The 19,294-nt window shown below is 64.3% G+C and overlaps 2 protein-coding genes across 5 annotated transcripts in view; one reads left to right on the top strand and one right to left on the bottom strand.

The window, feature by feature from the left end:
* The first annotated feature begins 9,341 nt into the window (after window positions 1–9,341).
* Window positions 9,342–14,185, top strand: PRXL2B (peroxiredoxin like 2B). 4 transcript variants are annotated; one of them, XM_032642917.1, is made up of 7 exons: window positions 9,342–9,548; window positions 9,769–9,973; window positions 10,965–11,016; window positions 11,698–11,761; window positions 11,845–11,920; window positions 12,172–12,290; window positions 12,784–12,996. In XM_032642917.1, exons 1-7 carry the CDS (start codon window positions 9,486–9,488, stop codon window positions 12,805–12,807), a joined length of 603 nt encoding a protein of 200 aa, XP_032498808.1. In that variant the 5' UTR covers window positions 9,342–9,485; the 3' UTR covers window positions 12,808–12,996. The 4 variants fall into 4 exon arrangements, with proteins under 4 accessions (XP_032498808.1, XP_032498788.1, XP_032498798.1 ...); XM_032642897.1 differs by lacking the exon at window positions 12,784–12,996 and adding an exon at window positions 13,878–14,185 and having other exon boundaries at window positions 9,400–9,548; XM_032642907.1 differs by lacking the exons at window positions 11,698–11,761; window positions 12,784–12,996 and adding an exon at window positions 13,878–14,185 and having other exon boundaries at window positions 9,415–9,548.
* Window positions 14,186–14,356: 171 nt separating this feature from the next.
* Window positions 14,357–19,294, bottom strand: part of MMEL1 (membrane metalloendopeptidase like 1) — a 33,336-nt gene continuing 28,398 nt past the window's right edge. Inside the window, exons 13-23 of the mRNA XM_032648330.1 lie at window positions 18,599–18,727; window positions 18,096–18,194; window positions 17,594–17,677; window positions 17,120–17,223; window positions 16,782–16,840; window positions 16,455–16,574; window positions 15,848–15,981; window positions 15,685–15,750; window positions 15,051–15,146; window positions 14,528–14,604; window positions 14,357–14,456 (exon numbers count right to left, since the gene is read on the bottom strand). Of these exons, the coding sequence (XP_032504221.1) occupies window positions 14,357–14,456; window positions 14,528–14,604; window positions 15,051–15,146; window positions 15,685–15,750; window positions 15,848–15,981; window positions 16,455–16,574; window positions 16,782–16,840; window positions 17,120–17,223; window positions 17,594–17,677; window positions 18,096–18,194; window positions 18,599–18,727 (1,068 nt within the window). The remainder of the gene's footprint in view (window positions 14,457–14,527; window positions 14,605–15,050; window positions 15,147–15,684; window positions 15,751–15,847; window positions 15,982–16,454; window positions 16,575–16,781; window positions 16,841–17,119; window positions 17,224–17,593; window positions 17,678–18,095; window positions 18,195–18,598; window positions 18,728–19,294) is intronic.

Here is a 19,294-nt window from a genome sequence, read left to right on the forward strand (position 1 = left end):
GCCGAATACCAGCCAGAGCGCTGCAGCCAAGTGCTGGGAGCACGTCCGCATCCCACAAGGGTGCAGTGAGGGTGTCCCGGTGAGGGTGTCAGACAGGGATCTGGGGTGTGGCGCTGTGCAGGGTGATTGGCGGAGGGTTCAAGCTGCGCTGAATGGAGTACTCTTGATGCCGACGACTCGGCCTCTGGGCACAGGTGCCGAATCAAATCGCAGAGACAGAGCTTGGGGGAAGTAGAAAAGAATAGCTTTATTGCTCTGCCGGGCAAAGGGGCACAGTGGGCTCATGCCCTGAAAAATTATGTCCCAACCTGGGGGGATTTGGTGAGGAGATTTATAGCCATGGTTCAAGGAGGGGCTTGCTGATAAGGATTGGGGTGCAGGGCCTGCGCTCCTTTAATCTGGCCTCAGGTGGTCTCCTCCCTTGTCTCTGCATCCCCTCCCTTCCCTGATTAGCAACTGCTCAAATCTGCCCTTTGGAACTCAGGGAAGGTCACGGAGGCTGGAGTCTATTCCCTACAAACAAGAAACGGGGGACACAGAAAGGTTTCTGTGCCCAGGATCCCCAAAGGCTCCTGTTCGGTTTCACTGTCAGGGGCCGGGTAAGTCCGTGATGGGGCATCTCAGTACATCTCATCCAGGACGTCAGTGGATGGAGCGGGGCTGGAGCTGTGGGTGTGGAAGGAAGGAGCTGCGGTCACCGCATCAGCCTGGTCACTTTTGCGCGGTGACGGTGTTTGAGTTCAGTCTGAGGTCAGACCTGGTCGGCGTGCCCTTGCAGGTGTGACGTGGTTCAATTCACCGGGAGGGCAGTGATGCTGGCCGAAAGCACCGGGTGGCTTTCCTCCACCTCACCATTGCCCAGCAGATTTGTTCCAAGTGCCCTCTTGATGCCAGGTGCCGGCGACATAGCACTGAGCGGGGGAGAGAGTTCCCTGCCCTGGGGAACTGGCGTTCTGCTCGGAGACTGTTTGCTCTGAATTCACGTGTTGAAGCGCTGACCCCCAGGGTGGCTGGATCTGGAGACAGGGCTCTCAGGAGGTGGTTCCAGTTAAAGGAGCTCGAAAGGCAGGAACCCTAATCCCATAAGACTGGTGTCCTTGTACGAAGAGAGACACAGGGATGTGCACAGAGAAAAGGCCAGGTGAGGACGTGGCGAGGAGGCAGCCATTGGCAAGCCAAGGAGGGAGGCCTCCGACCAACCCTGTGACACCTCGATCTCAGACTTCCAGCCTCCAGACCAGAGAGAAATAAGTTCTCATTGTTTAAGCCCTCCAGCCCCGGTACGTTGCCATGGCAGCCCTTGCCACTAACCCCGGCCCCTTGCAGGCAGGCCCCAGCCTGGTCCAAGCATCCCTGATCGGCTGTCACTCTAGGTTATATCTGCCTGCTTCCGAATTTCACATCCATGCAGTCGCGCAGCCTGGCTCCTTTGGGCCTGGCGCTTCACTCAGCATCGTGACTGCAAGGTTCCTCCGTGATGCTGTGCGTATCAAAATTCATTTTCTTATTACCAACTAGTATCCCATTGTATGAATATGCCACACTTTGCATAGCCACTCACCTGTCTGTCTGGGTGGTTTTTACCAGGAAAAGCTGCTCTGAACTTCAATAAACGAGTTCTGGTGTGGACACGTGGTCTCATTTCTCTTTGTTATTTACCCAGGAGGGGAATTGCTGGGTCCTATGGTAGGTGTGTATGTAACTTCGTAACGATTTGCCAGTCCATTGTCCAAAGTGTCCGTTCCACTTTCCATTCCCACCGGGAGTGTTGAGAGTCCCAGTGGCTCCAAATGCTCGTCAACACTTGGTCAGACTTTAACCTCAGCCGCTCCGATGGCTGTCGTTCGGGTTTCCCCGCTGACCAATGACGTTGAGCCTCTTTGCGGGTGCTGTCCATGCATCTTCTCTGGTTTGGAGGATCTGTTCAAATCTCTTGCAGATTGGGTTGTCTGTCTTATTGAGTTGGAAGAATTACATCTTTTGGATCCAAGACATATGTGATGTGAATATTTTCTCCTGGCAGGTGGTTTGCCTTCGCTCCGGCCTTCCTACAGGATGGGCCATGGCCGGCATTGTGTCGCCACCCGCTGCAGGCCTCACCGGGAGTGGGCCCTGCCACATTGCTCAGCACACATCCTTCCTCAGAGAACGCCTTTCTCACCTTGTCCCTCCCACTCCCCCGCAGGGCTCCTATTCATCCTTCGGAGCCCTGCCTGGCATCTGCTGCCTATAAGTGAGCCTTCACCACATGAAGCTACTCTGGCTTTTAGACTTGGCTTCCTCACTAGACCATGAGCCCCAGGAAGGTGGCACCAGGCTGCTTTGCCTATCAGCCCCATGCCCAGCCTGGGGCTGCCACAGAGCAGGGGGAGCTGAGGCTAGCCTGAACACAGAGGACAGGAAGGGAAGCCTCCAGAGTGGGGCTTGGGATGCCCCGTCCTCCCGCCCCCCAGGACTGTGGCTCATCTCCCAATCTCTCTCCACCCTCAAGACCCTGGAAATCTCCCTCTCAAGAAGAGAGGGGAAATGTGATCAGGGTTTTCCAGGAGTCCATCTGGAGGTGTCTTGACAGGGTGGCTGGGGTGTTGGGTGACACAGTGGGAGAGGCAGCCCCTTGGAGGGCACAGTTGGGGCTGTGGGAGGACCTTGAGGGGACAGCGGGTGATGGGGGCTGGAGTTGAGGCTCCTTCAGCTGCGGTAGAACTGGGATGGGGAAGAGGCTCAGCCTTGTGTCAGGGTCTGTGATCCCGACCGGGCACAGCCCTCCCCTGGGCCCTGAGGGTGCGGGGGGGGGGGTCTCTGGCACAGGCTCTGGCTCAGTCAGGAGAGGGGAGAGGAGGCCCTGGGTCCCAGCGCCGCAGTCATACAGGGAAGTGGAAGGAGAGGCCCTGGGATGCGGGCTCTGCCTCTATCCCCCCAAGCATAGATTGGGTACAGGAGCCCCGCAGAACCTCAGACAGACACAGGGCTCTCTGGGGGACACCCTCTGATCCTACCCTGCCTGCTGATCCTGGGGGCCTGGGGCCGAGGGAGGAGAGGGGACACCCAGCAGATGACAACCAGAGATGGGAACACATGGTGAGTGGGGAAGGGCCCCGCCCCAGCCTCCTCCAAGGATGCAGGGGTGCCCCTTCCCCTTTACTGGAAACCCCCAGGTGGCCTGCAAGCAGTGGAGAGGTAAATAGCAGGACAGGCCCTCCCAGGGGGACGGGAGCCTGTGCTGGTGGACGTCTCACAGGGACTCCCAAGCTGCTGGGTCACACTTGTCTTCCACCCTGCCTCAGACTCCTGGAGTCTGTGGGGCTGGGCTGGCTGTACTGGGGGACAGGGGCTGGTGCTTAGCTCTGCGTCTGAGCTCTGGGAAGCTTTGCAAACAGGATGGTAGTCAACACCGCCCCCCCCCCCCCAACGCCCATGACTGCACCCCTGCCCTATCCCTTCCCTGGCACCCAGGCTCTCCTCCCCAGGCTCCCCTGGAAATGGAAGTAGGTGGCGACCGTGAGGACGTGGTGGCCGTTGGCCAGTCCTACTGGTGTAGCTCCTGCCTGGGGAGATCCAGGCAAAGCTGGCTGACCCCACGTGCCTGCAGCCTGGCGACACGCGCACCTGCCGCTGGGGTCCCCACCCTCCCGGCGTCCTGCTCCAGTGTCATGTGAGGTGGGGCTCTTCACACGCTCCTTCTGCAGCCCAGAGGCACAAGAGGGTGGCAGTGGTGGTCCCCCCCCACCCCCAGGCCTGCCCTGTTCACCAGCTCTGAGGGCACCGGTGGAGCTGAGAAGCCTGGGTGGGGAGAGCCCCGAGCCCCACTGGACGGGAAGATCGGGGTTTGGGTCTGAGCACAGCTTGCACGGGGGACTCTGGGCAAGGCCCGTCCCTCTCTGAGCCCCTGTCTCCCCTTCAATGAAATGGAGCAAAATGACCCAGCCCTGCCCCCTTCCAGGGACAGGTGGGACGTGGACAAGGTGGGGAGGCCCTCTGGCCGTCAAAGATGGCAAAGTGTGCGCTCCCGCATCCCTTCGGACTCCGCAGAGCTGAGCTCAGGAAGGCGCGGGAGGCAGCTGGGCTCACAGCCTGGCAGCGGTGGGGACGCGCATGGGACACACGGCATGCGGGCGGGGACTGTCACCTGTGGAGGCTGGCACAGGTAAAGGGAAGCCAAGCTGGGCGCCCTCTGTGGGCTCAGTGCTGTGGGGTCAGAGCACTGGGCGGAGCGCGGATGACTTCTGGGGGGCCACCTGCTTCTACAGGAACAGAAGTGTGGCTGCTAGTGCACAGGGGTGGGGCCAGGAAGCTGGCACTGGCTGGGGCAGGAGGACCTGTGCCCGGAGACTTCACCAGTGGGGGCCTGACCTCCCCGCTTACACGCCCCTCTCCTCGCCCCCCCGCCCGGTCGGCAGCCCGCACCCCCCGCCTGACTCCGGTCTCCCCGCCTCTCCCCTGCACGCAGCCTGCACCCCCGTCTGAGCTGTCGCCGAGAGGGCTTGTTACCCCAGCAGCTGTGGGCCCAGGGGACCCTGGGGGCTGGAGAGCAAACACTTCCTGCGGCAGGTGACCCCTCCTCCCTGGCTTTCTGGGGGACCGTAGCCAGGGTTTGAATGGTCCCGTGGAGGGACACGGAGCCTCTGCGAGGCGGGGGGCTGCCACCCTGGTGCCCGGTGCCCAAGGCTAATGCTTGGAGCCTGGGGAGACCCCAGAGCTTGTCTGCCTGTCCCACCACCCAGCAGTGTCCCCACTCCTGCCCCCTGGGTGTGCCCCACTGACCCCTCCCTCCCCATCCCGGCCTGGGCCATGTCCCTGTCCTGACCTCACATGGGCCTCTGTCCCCCAGTATGTGGCTCTCCCGGGCTGACCCAGGCCCTGGCACCCTGCCCCCCTGACCTCAGGAGAGCCAGGCCCACCGCCAGCAGAAGCCGCCCTCTACAGGCCCCCGCGCCGCAGCCCCATTCCGGAGTCTCAGGCGAGCCCACTGCAGGCGAGGATGCTCCCTGGCCTGGCTGCTCTGGGAAAGCCTGGCTGGGACGTGCCCCTGGGGTGGGGCTCTGCAGCAGGCAGCCGATCTCCACCCACAGCCGGCAGCCCTGTCCTGGGTGATAAGCCCAGACGTTCATGCACCGGGCCAGAGGCCGCCTGCTCCCGGCCAGCGTGGCTCCCCTGCCAGCGCAGGCCGTTACTCCTCAGGGAGGGCCCCTGACTGCCGGGCAGAGCCAGCCCTGGAACCAGGGCCCCAGCGTGGCCTCCCCCAGCCCCGGGCCCGGAGCAGCCTGTCTCCCCAACTGGGCAGGCCTGGGGGCCTCCCCTGCTCTGATGCTTCTGGCTCCCCAGGGCTCAGCAGGCCCAGCACAGGCCAGCAGGGGGGCTGGCATGCTGTCCAGACCACAGGGCCTTGGGCTCCCTGAGGGTGGCGTTCCCACACTGCCAGGCAGGGGGTGCCGAGACCTGAGCGGGATAGTCATACTCAGGCATTCCCGGAGTCTGTCCTGGGTCCACCCATGGCATCCCTGCAGGGCATGGCCAGAGGCAGGGGCTGCTGCCCCATTTCACAGAGAGAGAGACTGAGGCTCGGTGCCATCTCCCTTAGGTGCTGTACCTCCTGCTCCCAGCGATGACCCTGGGCAAACAGGAGGTGGCGGCCCAAGTGCAGCCCTGGAGGGACCCTCTCTGTGGGGCTGGTTTGGGGGTCCAGCGCTGTGGGCTGAGGGCAGATCCCCCCGCCCCTTTCCTGTCCAGGAGTCCTTCCCTTCACAGCACCCACCACCAGGGGTGGCATGAAGCCCCTGGCAGGGGGCACAGACGGCAGGAGTGGGCCATGAGCCCTGTAGGGCAGCCCCTGTGACAGAACCAGGCTCAGGTGTCCCAGGAGGGCTCCACGTTCCCCCAGAACGGTCTGACTTCCCCCAGCATGCTCACCAGGGCGTGGGGAAGAGCCCAGATGTCTTTAGGTCACTGCAGACGGGGTCATACCTGCCGGGGGTGTCCAGTGATGGGGGGCTCCCTCCGGCCCTCCCAGCCCTGAGTACCCTGGGTCCCTGGGCTGCAGGGCACCGGGCGAGGCTGCCCTGTGGGGAGTTGCTCCCTGCAACCCCAGGGCCTCCATGGCCCACCTCAATGCCTGATCAAGGGTCTGCAGTGCCAAGTCTGTGACCCAGGTAGGAAAGCTGACCCCGGCCCCCAGATCCTGCTACTGCCCCACCCCCAGCATGTGGAGGACCAGGTGCTGCCCCCTGCCCTGCCCCAGCCCGCCTTCCGGGGATCTTCCCTGCAGGGAGACTTAGGCCTCTGTCCACACCTGTCTGACCCCCAGTGGAGGCCAGAGCTTCCAAATGAGGAAACGGAGCAGAACACGACTCCAATTTAGAGAAATCCCCTCCAAAGGGGATTTCCCTTCACATAAGGCCACATTCAGGCCCGTCCGGTCCAGTCCCAGCCCCGGGAGGGACGTGCCCACAGGTCCGTCCTCCGGATGAGCGCCTGGGGCTCAGAGGGAGGAGGGTTAGGAGTTGGGGCGCCAGGAAGTGCTAGTGGCTGCCTCCTCACAGGGCTGGCTCAGTGCTTGGGCGGCTCAGGAGCGAGGCCTCCTGCAGCTGACAGGGAGGTGTGTGTGAGGGGTCTGCAAAGCCCCCTGAGCAGCGGCCCCTCTCTCTGCTGGGTGGAGTCTGAAGCGAGCTCAGGAGGGGTCCCACCAGCTCCCCTTGCCTCCAGGGGGGCTGAAGCTCCCAGCAGGCATGGCCCGAGGTATCTCAGGCGCCTGCGTCCCGGACCCGTTGATCAGCAGGTCGGGCCCTCGCAGTGAACTTGGTTGCAGTGTCCTCCACAGCCCCTGTGGTGACACCCGGCAGGGCCTGCAGAGCCTGGAGAACTGTGTCCACTTCTGCTGGACACGCTCAGCTCCAGCCCGGCTCCAGCCCCCAGGTGTCCCGGGGACCCAGTTTGTATGGGAGGAGTTGTGTCTCTCTTCCCAGCTTAAAAGGCAGGGCTGTAGACTAAAGACTCAAGACCATCAGAGGCCTGGGAGCGTCTACCCACCCCCACAGCATCACCTCCAGCTGGGGGGACAGGTGTTAATACCTGGAGGGAGAATCTCCCTTTGGTGGGTCTTCCTGTGAAACAGACACACATGAGGAGGAACCAGACAGAGATGTGGGGCCTCTCCCCGGGAGACTGAGCTTTTCAGAGACAGGCCAGGCCAAAGCGGACAGGGTTTCTTGCTGGCCTGACCCCCAGGGGCCCAGGACACATGAAGAGATATAGGGGCAAACCTGCCCACCTCCTCAGTTGCCAAACCCTGGTCTCTAACTCCAATTTGACCGTCAGGCACAGACAGGGGGTCAGCACTTCAGAGAGGAGGTTCCCCCCCACCCCTCAAGGAGCAGGTGCCACAGAATTGGGGTGAGAAGGGACACTGGCCACTGCCCGGCCGGTCTGCTCAGAGCCTGGAAATCGAGACCTCTCTGCACCTTGGGGGACTTCGGGTGAGGACACAGCAAGGATCTGCTGACACATCCGGAGATGGTCGCCGACCTCCCTAATTTGGACATCTTTGCTGAGTACCTGCTCCCTTTTGGGTGTGCATGGGGCTTCCCAAAGGCCAGAGCTGGGTCTACACAGGCCGGATGTTGGTGTCCAGCTGGGACCTGGTGCAGACGAGGAGCCCAGAGTACGGCAGATAAGAGAAGGGAAATGAACGAACCAGTAAAGGAATGAAGGACACTTAGGCTCTTGGTGGGGACACAGCCTTGACAACGGGGCTTCTAACCCTTTATCCCAGTGCCTCTCCCAGCTGTTTGCAGCCTGCCCTGTGCCCCCACTGCCCCCTCAGGGAGGATGGGAGCTCAGAGTTCATGGCTGTGAGTGGGCATCAGGGAGGAAGAGGGCTCCCCATCCTGTCCCCCTACCATTGAGAGATCTCATGACGCGGTGTCTCTGGCTCTGTGGGAGGTCCACATCCCTAAGGGGCAAGGAATGCTGGAGATACTCTTGGGGTCTGCCTCCTCTAGATTTGAGGGATAGAGCGTGGAGGGTCTCTGGGCTGTGACTCCTTGGGACCTGAGCCCTGACAGGACCACAGGCTTTGCTCGCCAGGTAGCCTTCTGGTTTTCATGCATTGCCAGTATATTATGACAAGTCCCACAAGAACGACGGGCATGATAACCACGAGATAAATACTCCAGGAGGAACATGTCACGTGATGTGCTGCTAGTCCCAGGCTTTGCCTCCAACTCGAAAGGGTTGCCGCACTTTGGAGACAGGAGAGGCGGGATGTGGAACAGCACACGTGGCACCAGGATGCCTGATGCTCACAGAGATCCGGGAGGTACCTCGGCCTCGGGGGCTGCACGGCTGGGTTTGGGAACTGTGGCATTTTCCCCTTGTTTCTCTGTCTCTGCTGGGCAAACGGCCCCCTGCTGCTACTAGTTTCTGCATGGCCTGCCCTTTCTGCCTTCGATAACCAGAAACTGAAATCCTTCTCTTTTCGGCATAGTAACTTGGCTTTGGAGCCTGGACCTTCAGCCACTCCCAGCACCCTCATCCTCCCAGGCCCAAGGGCAGGCTAAGGAGGCAGCAGCACCCCCTTGGGTCTCAGTTTCCCCCTCTCTCTTGGGAGGCCCTGTGGAATAGTGTGGTGTCAAGAGGGGGACTCCCCCCTCCCCAAACCCAGGGCGGGCTGCTTGCTGCCCCTTCATTCTCCAGCCTTGTCCAGGGCCTGGAGCCGTCTGTGGGCCCTGGGGAGTGAGGCCGAGTGCCAGGAACCGCAGTCCCTCGGAGGGGGGCGGGCCATGGCCAGGTGGGACCCCGCAGTCCGAGTCGCCTTGCTCCACCCCTCAGCCTCTGTGCCAAGGGCCCTCATGGGTAAGATTGGGTGATACTGAAAGGTGTCTGAGGGCTGTCGCGAGGAAAAAACAAGACAAATCGGCAAGGCACCTAGTAAACTGCTGTTATCCCTTTCGGGTCCCTTTCACCCAAAGTTTGGGGGTTAAAGGCCGGTATTAGCTGGCATGAAATTGACAGTATTTTATGATTAAAGCCAACACGAACGTGTAACTGAGAAAACGCTGCATTCTCATGGATTTTCAAGATGAAACAAGACCACGGGAAAAGGTAAGCCCTCGGACTCCTCCACCAGATGGGACCCCCGCCGGAACTCCGGGGCCCCCACCGCTCCGTTCCTTACCACCCCGCACTCCACGACTGACCCCGCCCCCGGCCGGGCGCTGCACTCTGCGCAGGCGCACCGCCAAGCTCCGCCCACTATCAGCGGCGCCATTGGCTGACGGGCTCATGCATATACAAAATGAGTGCCCGGGAGCCTGTTTTGCTTACGGGCAGCTGCGGTACGCGGCGCCGGGGCCGGGGCCGGGGCGGAGGGGGCGGGCCGGGGCGGTGGTCTGGGGGCGTGTCCGGGGCGGAGCCGGGCCGCGCGTAGTACTGAAGGCTGAGCGGACTGCTGGAGAGCGGGCTTGCTGCTGGGGTCCGGGGTGGCAGGCGCCATGAGCACGGTGGACCTTGCCCGCGTGGGCGCGTGTGTCCTGAAGCACGCGGTGACCGGGGAGGTGAGGCTGGACGGGCTCAGGGTGGTGGGTGCGCCCGGCACCTGGCAGCTGCATCCGAGGCCGGCGCTGGGGCACAGGGTGGAGCTGGGGGCGTAGGCTGGGCGTGCAGGCTGGGCGTGCGTGGCGCTGGCTGGGGGCACGGGGCGCGGGAGCGGGGCCGGGGGTGAGGACGTGCGCACGGGCGGTGGTCCGACGGCGCCCCTCACCCGCCCCGGCGCAGGCCGTGGAGCTGCGGAGCCTGTGGCAGGAGCAGGCGTGCGTGGTGGCCGGCCTGCGGCGCTTTGGCTGCATGGTGTGTCGCTGGATCGCCCGGGACCTCAGCAGCCTGAAGGGGCTCCTGGACCAGAACGGCGTGCGCCTGGTGGGCGTGGGGCCCGAGGCCCTGGGCCTGCAGGAGTTTCTGGACGGTGGCTACTTCGCGGGAGGTGCCTGCACTCCCCACCCTCCTCCCCCTGCAGCCCCCCCCTCAAATGCCTAGCCCGCCCTGAGACCACTCCTCAAACTCAGGGCATTCGCTGCCTCCTTCTTGCACAGCCTAGGCCCTTCTCTCTCCAGGAGCGGCCTTGATAGGCTCCTGTGTCCCGTCCCCTCCCCTCCCCCCTCCCCCTCCCCTCCCCTCCCCCCTCCCCCTCCCCTCCCCTCCCCCCTCCCCCTCCCCTCCCCTCCCCCCTCCCCCTCCCCTCCCCTCCCCTCCCCCCTCCCCCTCCCCTCCCCTCCCCCCTCCCCCTCCCCTCCCCTCCCCCCTCCCCCTCCCCTCCCCTCCCCCCTCCCCTCCCCCTCCCCCCTCCCCTCCCCCTCCCCCTCCCCCTCCCCTCCCCTCCCCTCCCCCTCCCCCTCCCCTCCCCTCCCCCTCCCCCTCCTCTCCCCGCCCCCTCCCCTCCCCTCCCCTCCCCTCCCCTCCCCCTCCCCCTCCCCCCTCCACCCCCCTCCCCCCTCCCCTGCCTTCTCCAGCTGTGGCCTCTACCCGCCTGCCCCAGACGTGATGTTCTTCCCACTGTGGAGGGCTCAGTGGTGACTCTGGCCTGCAGTCCAGGGCAAAGGTCTTTACTGCGTCAGCTGCCAGCTCCTCGCCTCCCCAGGAGCCAGATCCTGAGCTTCTCCAGATGCTTTCCCCAAGGAGTATCTGGGACCAGAGCCCAGGCTCTGCTGCTTCCCGACCCCACCCTGCTGGACCCCTCCCCTCACAGAGCCCTGGGCCCAGTGGCAGAGTCCGGACGAGTCCTGCTTCTCCCTTTCCACCTGTACCTCTGGGCCTCTGCCTCTCCTCTAACAATGGGGACAGTCAGCCCTGCTCTGCCCCTCCTGGTCCTTGGTGGGCGAGCTGGGTACCAAGGGTGGACAGAAGGCCGGATGCAGGAGGGTGAGCCAGGGGGGCAGGTGGGCCTGGGGCACCCACCTGTGGCCTCTACTTTTCAGAGCTCTACCTGGATGAGAGCAAGCAGTTTTACAAGGAGCTGGGCTTCAAGCGGTGAGCTGGGGGCTCGGGGCTTCACCGCTCCCTTCTTCCTCTTCTCCCTTCCCCCTCTCCCTGGCCAAGCGGGCTCTGGGGGCATCCACTGCTCCAGCCAGCCCTGCTGGGCTCTCTTTTGGGTGCCGAGTGTCTATTACGGGCTGTAGGTTAGGCTTCTCACCCAGGGCCTCCCCACAACTGGCTGCAGAGGGCACCTGGGCTTAGCGCCCCAGTCAGGGGCCACCCTAGCCACCTCGGGTGCATCTGCCACCGGCTGGTTGCCTCCTCTGATTGGCTGAGTCGGGACCCCCGGGCCCGCCCAGTCCACACTCCCCACACCCTCTGTGGGGCCCCAGGCCTGCCAGCCCACCGGCTGGCTGCCTCCTCTGATTGGCTGAGTCGGGACCCCCGGGCCCGCCCAGTCCACACTCCCCACACCCTCTGTGGGGCCCCAGGCCTGCCAGCCCACCGGCTGGCTGCCTCCTCTGATTGGCAGTGCCAGCTGAGCCGGCACCCCCGGGCTCACCCAGTCCACACTCCCCACACGCACAGGCTGGCTGCCCCGTGCCTCCTGAGCCCCTGACGAGATGGGGCGGGGCCTGCTTGTGGGAACTGGTCTGTGCAGAGACCGGGGGGCAGGCGCTGGGGCTGTCTTTGGTGAAGAGGCAGAGCCTGGACAAGCCAGCCGTGTCTCGGCAGGTACAACAGCTTGAGCGTCCTGCCGGCCTCCCTGGGGAAGCCTGTTCGTGATGTGGCCGCCAAGGTTTGTGACGGCCAAGGTCGTGTGGGACTCAGGTGCAGGGGCTTCTGTCTAGGACTGACCTGGGCCTGCTCCCCTCCCCCCAGGCCAAGGCTGTCGGCATCCAGGGCAACCTCTCCGGGGACCTGCTGCAGAGTGGAGGGCTGCTGGTGGTCGCCAAAGGTGGGCCAAGGGCGGGGCATCAGGGGCCACCGCAGGGTCACGGGTCGGGGTTGCAGGGCCACACACTCAGGTGGGAAGGTTTTGATGAACTCGAGCCTGCCCTCACCCTCCCTCCCTTCGGCTTACTGACCTCAGCACAGTTACCCCCTTGGTGGAGTGGCCCAGCTCTGAGTGTCATCCTAGCTGGGCGGGGTGTGGCCACACAGGGGCACCCTGACGACCCCCCCACCCCCCCCGCCCGCCGGCTGCAGGTGGAGACAAAGTGCTGCTACACTTCGTCCAGAAGTCTCCAGGTGACTACGCCCCCCAGGAGAGCATCTTGCAGGCCCTGGGCGTCTCTGCGGAGGTCTGTACCAGTGAGCCGCCCAAGGTGAGCCCAGGCCTGGGGTGGGCGCTGCGCCAAGAATGCCCCCCCCTGCCCCCCGCCCCCAGCCAACCCCTGGGTTGATCGCTTGCTGTGGCCAAATGCTGAGCCGGACCTTGTTGGCTTTAGGTGATTCTGGGCTCACAGCAGCCCCAGGATGTCACTGCCACCCCACTTTGTGGTGGTGGGCCAGGGGCAGGGTGGCCAGATGGGCAGGCACAGCAGGGCCCTCTCCAGGGGACAGGGGCCTGGTCAGGGGCTGCAAGGCAGAGGAGGGGCCCGTCCTCTCAGCCTGGGGGGGCTGGGGTTTGTCCCAGGTGACCGTTGCCCACGTTAGGTTAGCATGGTGCTGGTGGTCGACCTCCTGTGCCCCGAATGGAGGGGACTGTCCGGCACACTCCTCCTTCTACTTGGGCCACAGAGCCCTGGGGGGTGGGATCAGCTGCTCTTGGCCCTGGGGAGTGTGGCCAGGCTGACGGGGCCTCTGCTGGCTCCGCAGTGTGACGAGGCGTGTTCAAGGTGAAGGCCCCGGGCCTCCAAGGATCTGAGCGGCGTCTCCTGCCCTGGGCATACTGGGAGTTGGATGTGAACAAATTCCAGAATCTCTGGGCTGGGGCTCAACTCTGCCTGGTCTGCAGGCAGCGATGAGCATTAAACTGCACTTTCTGGACAGTGTTTCTTCATCGCCTCTGAATCTTGCGTCCTTGGCAGCCCTGGCCACCCCGGCCTTGATCACTCTTGGTTTCATCCAGGCCAGCGGGGCGGTCATGCCTCCCGAGGCATCACCTTCCCCGCTAGCAGAGTCGCTTTCCCTGGTGGGTTGTTGTTGGTGGACGCGCCCCTGCAGCCTCTCTGGAGACCTTAGGCCTTTGGCACATGTGGGTCAGGGGTCTGAGAACAGGTCCAGGGTGTGGGAGATGAGGGTGGGATGGGCTCTGTCTGATAGTGAGGAAACTCCCCAAGCCCCAGGTGGGAGCCTGGCCTGGAGGGGTGGGAGCTAACTGGGTTTCCAGGGAGGAGATGGTTTCCATTCCACCCACTGGAGTCTGGTGGACAGTCGGGGACTTTTAGGGAAAGGGCTGCTCTGCCAGTAGGCCCTTTACTCACGTGGGACTTGTCATGTGCGCCCCGCTGGGGGTGGGGGGTGGCCTGGGGGGGGATGTCCGGTTCCCCCGATGCCCCTGTCACGAGGCGGGGAGTTCTGCTCTAACAAGTCTAGAGCAGAACTCCTGTCCTGCCCCGTCAGGAGCTCTCTTGTCTGAGTTCAGATGACTTTCTCAGCACCCTCCATGCCCCTGGTCCAGGCCTGGACAACCACAGTGGCCATCTAGCTGGCGTCCCAGCGTCCCCGGCCCCCAACAGAGCCTCTCTGTGGTCATTTAAAAACTCAGGGCAGGTGACAAGGTTTAACCGCTCACTGGCTTCCAGTTACACAAAACCCCAAATCCAGATTCTGGGCTGCAGCTCAGATCCCCCCGCCCCTCTCTTGGAACTCAGCTCCTTCCTGGGTCAGGATCCCCTCTCCCTACCTGAACTGTGATCCCCAAGGGCGGGCATTTGGGGGCATCACGGTCATTGCTGTGCCCCCGGCAGAGAGACCCTGGGGAAATTGTCAGGAGCGCCCTGCCATTTCCTCACCTGGCCACCAGCAGTCAGCGGCAGGTGCAGCGGGAGAGTGGGGCACTTTCTCAGGTATGTCACCGTGACAGCCGGCCCTGGGCTTTGCTACACAGACAAGGCAGCCGACTGCTTTAAAGCCTTTACTTAGCTCAAGTCTGAAGCTCGTGGACATCTGAGGAGGACGCGCTTTGGCGAGCGGGCAGAAGACTGATAACCGTGTCTACAGGGCTGCAGTGGGCGGTGTAGATCCTCGCAGGCGGGCGCGGAGGGGGCTCAGGGCCGGCTCGCACTCCAGGCCGGGCGCGGAGGCCGGGCACGGCATGGGTGGGTTGGCTGCGGGTGGGTCGGCCGCCAGGAGCGGAGCGCACGCCGGGTCCTCGCTGGCAGCACCGTCTCCGCACGGACCGGGCACCTCGGGTCGGCGTGGGCCGCGCAGCTCGGCTCGGCCTTGGCTACCAGACGTGGCATCGCACCTTCGGGTGCATAGGCGAGCCCCGCGCGCAGTGGAACGCGTCTGCGAAGGCGGCCAGGTTCTGCAGCGAGCCCAGCACCCTGCGGGGGGACGGAGGAGCCTGAGACAGCGCCGGCCCGGGCGCGGGGCGCGGGGCGCGGGGGCCACTTGCCTGTACTTCAGGGGGCTGTGGACGTCGGTCTTGATGGACTGGATGGCGAACTCGGGCCGGTAGGACCCACACCACACCTGTGGGTGCATGAGGGGCGTGGCTGCGGGACTTGGACGAGGGGCGGGGGGATGGGGTGCAGGGGCAAGGAGGACCAGAGGGGGTGCTGGGGGGGCACCGTGGGCCTGGGGAGGCGGGCGCCCCTAGGGCCGTGGCACGGAGGGAGTGCGGCCTGGTTCCTCTCTGGGCACAGAGGAGTCCCGCCAGGACCCCCGCTGCTCCTTCTTGGGTGGGGGGAGGGAAGCCAGCGGGTCGCTCCTCTCCCTCCACAGCTACATCTGAATCTTGCCCAGCTCCAACACCGCCACCTTCCTTTTCCTCCAGGAAGGCTTCCTGGCCCACTAGTTCTGGTTCTGCCTGGCTTGCCCGCCAGGGTGTCCCTGGAGGCATGCATCATTGGGGGCCCGCCAAGGATGCAAGTGGGGGAGCCGGTTTCCAGCCAGCGGGGCAGGGGAGTGACCCCCACCTGTGCGTAGCCGATGAAGAACACCTGCTTGTAGGTCAGCTGCAGTCCTGGCAGCCGCTGGTCCCTGCCGCCTTCCGCCACCCACTTTAGGTAAGCCTGCAGGCACCAAGCAGATGCTGGGCCAGGGCCTGCCCAGGACTACAGGGTCCTTGGATTGGGGCGGAAGGGAGGTCTGGCTTCCGGGCCTCCTCTGGTGGGGATCCTGCCCCTGCAGCGTGGGGCCTCTGAGAACCCCAGGGACCATCTGAGCACTGACCTCGGGCTCGGTGGGAGCCCACTGCCCGGGCAGCCCGCCACATGAATGAGCGCCTGACGGCCAGTGCCCGAGGCTGCCGGTGCAGGGGTGTCGCTGAGGCTGGCGGGCGTTCAGTGACTGGCACTGCCTTACTTGGCAGTGGACGGTGGTCTCCCCAGAGCGCGGAGGCCTCAGCTAAGGTTGGGGTAAAGTGTGGGCCTGCCCGCCTGTGGCCGGCAGGCTCCCCCAGGGCTCTCCTGCCTCCCTGTCAGATGGAGGAGGGTCCCGGGATCTGCCTGGGCTTGGGAAGGGGTCAGTCCCTGCCGTGCTGAGGGGCCATCCCTGCCTGGACCTGGTCGCTCCCCGCCCCACCTCCTCGGGGGCCCTGCTTGGACGCACCTTGTAGGCCTGCCGCACCCCTCCATTGTCTGCGATGTTTTCCCCGAGGGTACTGAAGCCATTCACCTGCAGGCGGGAGACAGGATGGCGGGGGTGCCCGGGCTCCCCAGCTCCGCCCTCCCTCAGGCCAGGGCTGCGGTGTGTCCGGGCGGTGGCCGCTCACGTTCTGGTTGTCGGCCAGGTCCCAGGAGTAGTTGCCATACTGGTAGACCATGCACTCCGACTGCTTGCGGAAGTGCTGGGCCGAGAAGTTACTCCACCAGTCCATCATGTTCCCGTTCTTGTCGAAGTTCCGGCCTGGACGGGGGCGGGGGGCTGCCCACAAGGCCCGGCCTGCGCAGCGCCAGCCTCTCCCCCACGTCCTCCCGGGAACCCCAGTGTCTAGAGCTCATGTGAGCAGAGGATGGGCCCCCTGTCACGGGGCTGCTCAGACCCTGGGGGACGGAAGGCTTCAGTGGTGTCCATGCCATCCCCAAGGTCAGGGCCTGGGGTCTTGGGTCACAGGACCCCAGAGGCACTGTGGACTAAGGAGCCTTGCTGTGGTGTCCGCACTCTCTAAACCCCAGGGGAGGGGAGCGCTGGACCCTGGGGACATGGGGCTGCCCTCAGAAGTTTTCGCTGGTCTAGCCCAATGGGAAAGCCAGCCTCGCTGGGTGGCAGCTGGAGGCCCCTGGAACCAGGCAGGAACCAGGCAGGGGGCCCCCGCGCAGCGGTGAGAGGGGTGTGTTTGTGACTGGAGGTGCAGCTCTGACCTCCAGGCAGCCCCATACCGTTGTCATCAAAGCCGTGGGTGATCTCGTGCCCAATCACCATCCCGATGCCCCCAAAGTTCAAGGCCTGTGGCTGCTCCTTGCTGAAGAAAGGAGGCTGGAGGATCCCGGCAGGAAACACTGTGCGAGGAGGCGGTGGGGGACGGAGTAAGCTGTGGGTGAGCACACCTGTGCGCCAGGCTCGGGGTGGGCGCACCTAGGCGTCCTGGCATTTAACCTCACGGCCGGGGGGGTAAAGGTTATGATCCCCTGCCGCATTTTACAGAGCAGAAAACCTAGGCTCTGAAGGCAAGACGGCAGGGCTTATGGGGCGCGGGGTGAACATACCAATCTGGTTTTGGTTTGGGGAGTAGAACGCGTTCACCGCAGCGGCCCCGATGATCCAGCTGTGATAGACAAGTGGGTCATTCAGAGCCCAGGTCTCCTGGGCCTGCCCTCCAGGTCCCCCTACTCAGCTGCCCAGAGCCCACCCTGACCCATGCACAGCGGTCATGCCACGAGGCCAGCACGGCCAACGGCCAGGGCAGGGTCTAGGCCAGTCCAAAGCCCTGGCTTCTCCCTGGGACCCCAGAAGCAGAGGGCGGGTGCAGGGGGGCTCTGAGTCAGACCCATCGCCCTCCCCCACTGGCCCATTTGCCTCCCTCCCCTGTGCCATCCCCACTCACAGGTTTTGGTCCACCTTCTCCCGAAGCTTCTTGAGGCTCCGCTGGGCGCCAGCCTTGAGATTCTGCAGTCCGTTCTCAAAGTACAGGTGCTCCGAGAAGTTCAGCTACAGGAGACGGGTGGGCATGCGTGCGGGGTCCTCGAGGGGCCCGGGGGTAAGGGAGGTCAAGGGCGGCTGGGGACTGGCCTCAGGACTCGCCAGGCAGTCCCAAATGTGGCCCACAGGCTCTGCATGCAGTGGACTAAGGGCCAAGCCTGGCTCTGTGCATTTACCGGGCAAGATCCAAGTCCCTCCCAGCCATGGTTTCCCCATCTGTAATAGAAGGTGATGCTAGAGCCCCAGCATGCGGCCAAGTGGCTGAGTTATGGACGGAATCCACCCCCGGTAGTTGAGGACCCAAGGTCCTTGGGGGCTGGCTCAGGGGCGGGTTGGGTTGGGGCCAGGGGACAGGTGGGGCTGTGTGGGTGGCACGCACATTGGAATACTCCTCGTCCAGGTGTTTGTTTCCCTCCTCCAGGATGTAGTCGGGATACCCAACCTGCTCCCGGATGCTCATGGCCTAGGGAGGAGATGGGGGCCGGTCCCTGCCCACCCCACTGTGGGCATCCTGGCTTTGCCCCCGCCGTGTGGGTAAGGGGCTAAGGGACTCGCCCTCCTTGCAGGCTGTGGGGAGGCTAATGGGGACAGAACGTGGAAGGGCTCGACCAGAGACCGACCTTCGCACCTGGCTGCCAGCCAGGGGTCTGGGGTCGGGCTGGGCAGAGCTGCTTGGCTGCTCTCACGCCAGCCCAGAGGGGGTCCTGCTCCCTGTGGCCGTGGCCGCCCCCGCGCATTGCTGGGGGGGTCTCACCTCTGCCCGCAGCCCCTTCCTGAGCCCCCCACCGCCAGGCTCACTGCCCTCATCTCTGAAGAAGGAGTGGCGACGATTACCCTGTGCCCCTCACACCGGGGCCGCCCTCTCCCAGCCTCCTGCCCACCTTCTCCTGGGCCGCCTTCTTGGATGATTCGTCCATCCAGCTCAGCTCGTCCAGGGTCTCCACGAACACTGCCCGCAGCTGGTCGATGAGCTCTCCGACCTGGGGGGAGCACGTGACCCTGGTGCCCGGCTGATCGGCATTGGGGTCTCTGCAGGGGGCCACTCCGAACGTGGTGGGGGGTTGGGGGCGGGATCTGACCCCCTGGGACAGGGTCCCCACGGCAGCACTCTGTCCTGGGTGGGCCTGGGGCCTGCCAGGCCCTGAACCCACACCTCGTATAACTTGCCCCCTTCCCAGGCAGGCCCTCAGGGCTGGGGGTCGGGGCCAATAGCTGTTGGGGGCCAGAGGCCTGGGGCGGGCAAGGCTTCCCCGCATCCCACTGTGTGATGGGGCGCCAGGCAAACACATGCTTCCCGGTACCGCTGAGCACACAGGCGCTGCTGGGGCGAGAGGTGCCACGGGCTGGTGTCTCCTGGCCCAGGGCGGGGTCGCCGGGCACGCACCATGTTCTTGCTGTCCCTGGGGAAGGCCTCCTTGACGTAGAGTGAGCCCACGGCGCTCTCCATGTTACTGTTGACGTAGCTGACGCACTCCCGCCAGCGCACCTCCTGTACCGACGTGCCGTACAGCGCCTGGCACGTTTCATTTCACCACGTTTACCAACGTCTGCTCCCCTGGCCTCGGCCCCAGCGTGCCCAGGGGCCAGTGGGGGACATTGGTGAACTCAGACACCCCCTGTGAACACCGCCCCTGGTGTGGGAGGACCGGGTGTGCAGTTTGGGTGCCCTGCCCGGCCCCAAGTTCCTCCTTGGCCCCTGTCCCTGCCACCGTGGCCTGGCTGGCTGGCCGACTCTGCTCTCAAGGACTCCAGCCCTACCCCAAAGCACAGGCTGGCGTTGACCTTGGGGGCCTTGTCTAGCTCAGCCGTGAGCCGCCAGCTGTCTGGGCCCTGGTTTTCCCGTCTCCAAAATGACGATGAGAATGTCTGCCCATCTGTCCCTGGGGACACAGGGCACAAGATGGAAATGTGCCCCCTGTCAGATTTCTGGCCCCCAATCTTGGCCCCCTCGGAGCTCTGCCCAGCATCTGGCCACACGTTCCGGGGCTGTGGGGTGTCCTGCCTCTTAGCAAGTCAGTGTGACTCATTCTCTGTCCTCTGAGCTCTGGGATTCAGCTCCCTTCTCCACGCTTGGCTCATA

This window comes from Phocoena sinus, chromosome 1 (assembly GCF_008692025.1).
Source record: "Phocoena sinus isolate mPhoSin1 chromosome 1, mPhoSin1.pri, whole genome shotgun sequence".
In the NCBI taxonomy this organism is placed as follows: Eukaryota; Metazoa; Chordata; class Mammalia; order Artiodactyla; family Phocoenidae; genus Phocoena; species Phocoena sinus.

What these genes read in the sequence shown, in the direction of transcription:
- PRXL2B (XM_032642897.1), top strand. Translation starts at nt 9,486, where the DNA reads ATGAGCACGGTGGACCTTGCCCGCGTGGGCGCGTGTGTCCTGAAGCAC. An exon ending in TTCGTGATGTGGCCGCCAAG is followed by an intron (nt 11,762 to 11,844) that starts GTTTGTGACGGC and finishes CCCTCCCCCCAG; the next exon opens with GCCAAGGCTGTCGGCATCCA. An exon ending in GTACCAGTGAGCCGCCCAAG is followed by an intron (nt 12,291 to 13,877) that starts GTGAGCCCAGGC and finishes TGCCCCCGGCAG; the next exon opens with AGAGACCCTGGGGAAATTGT.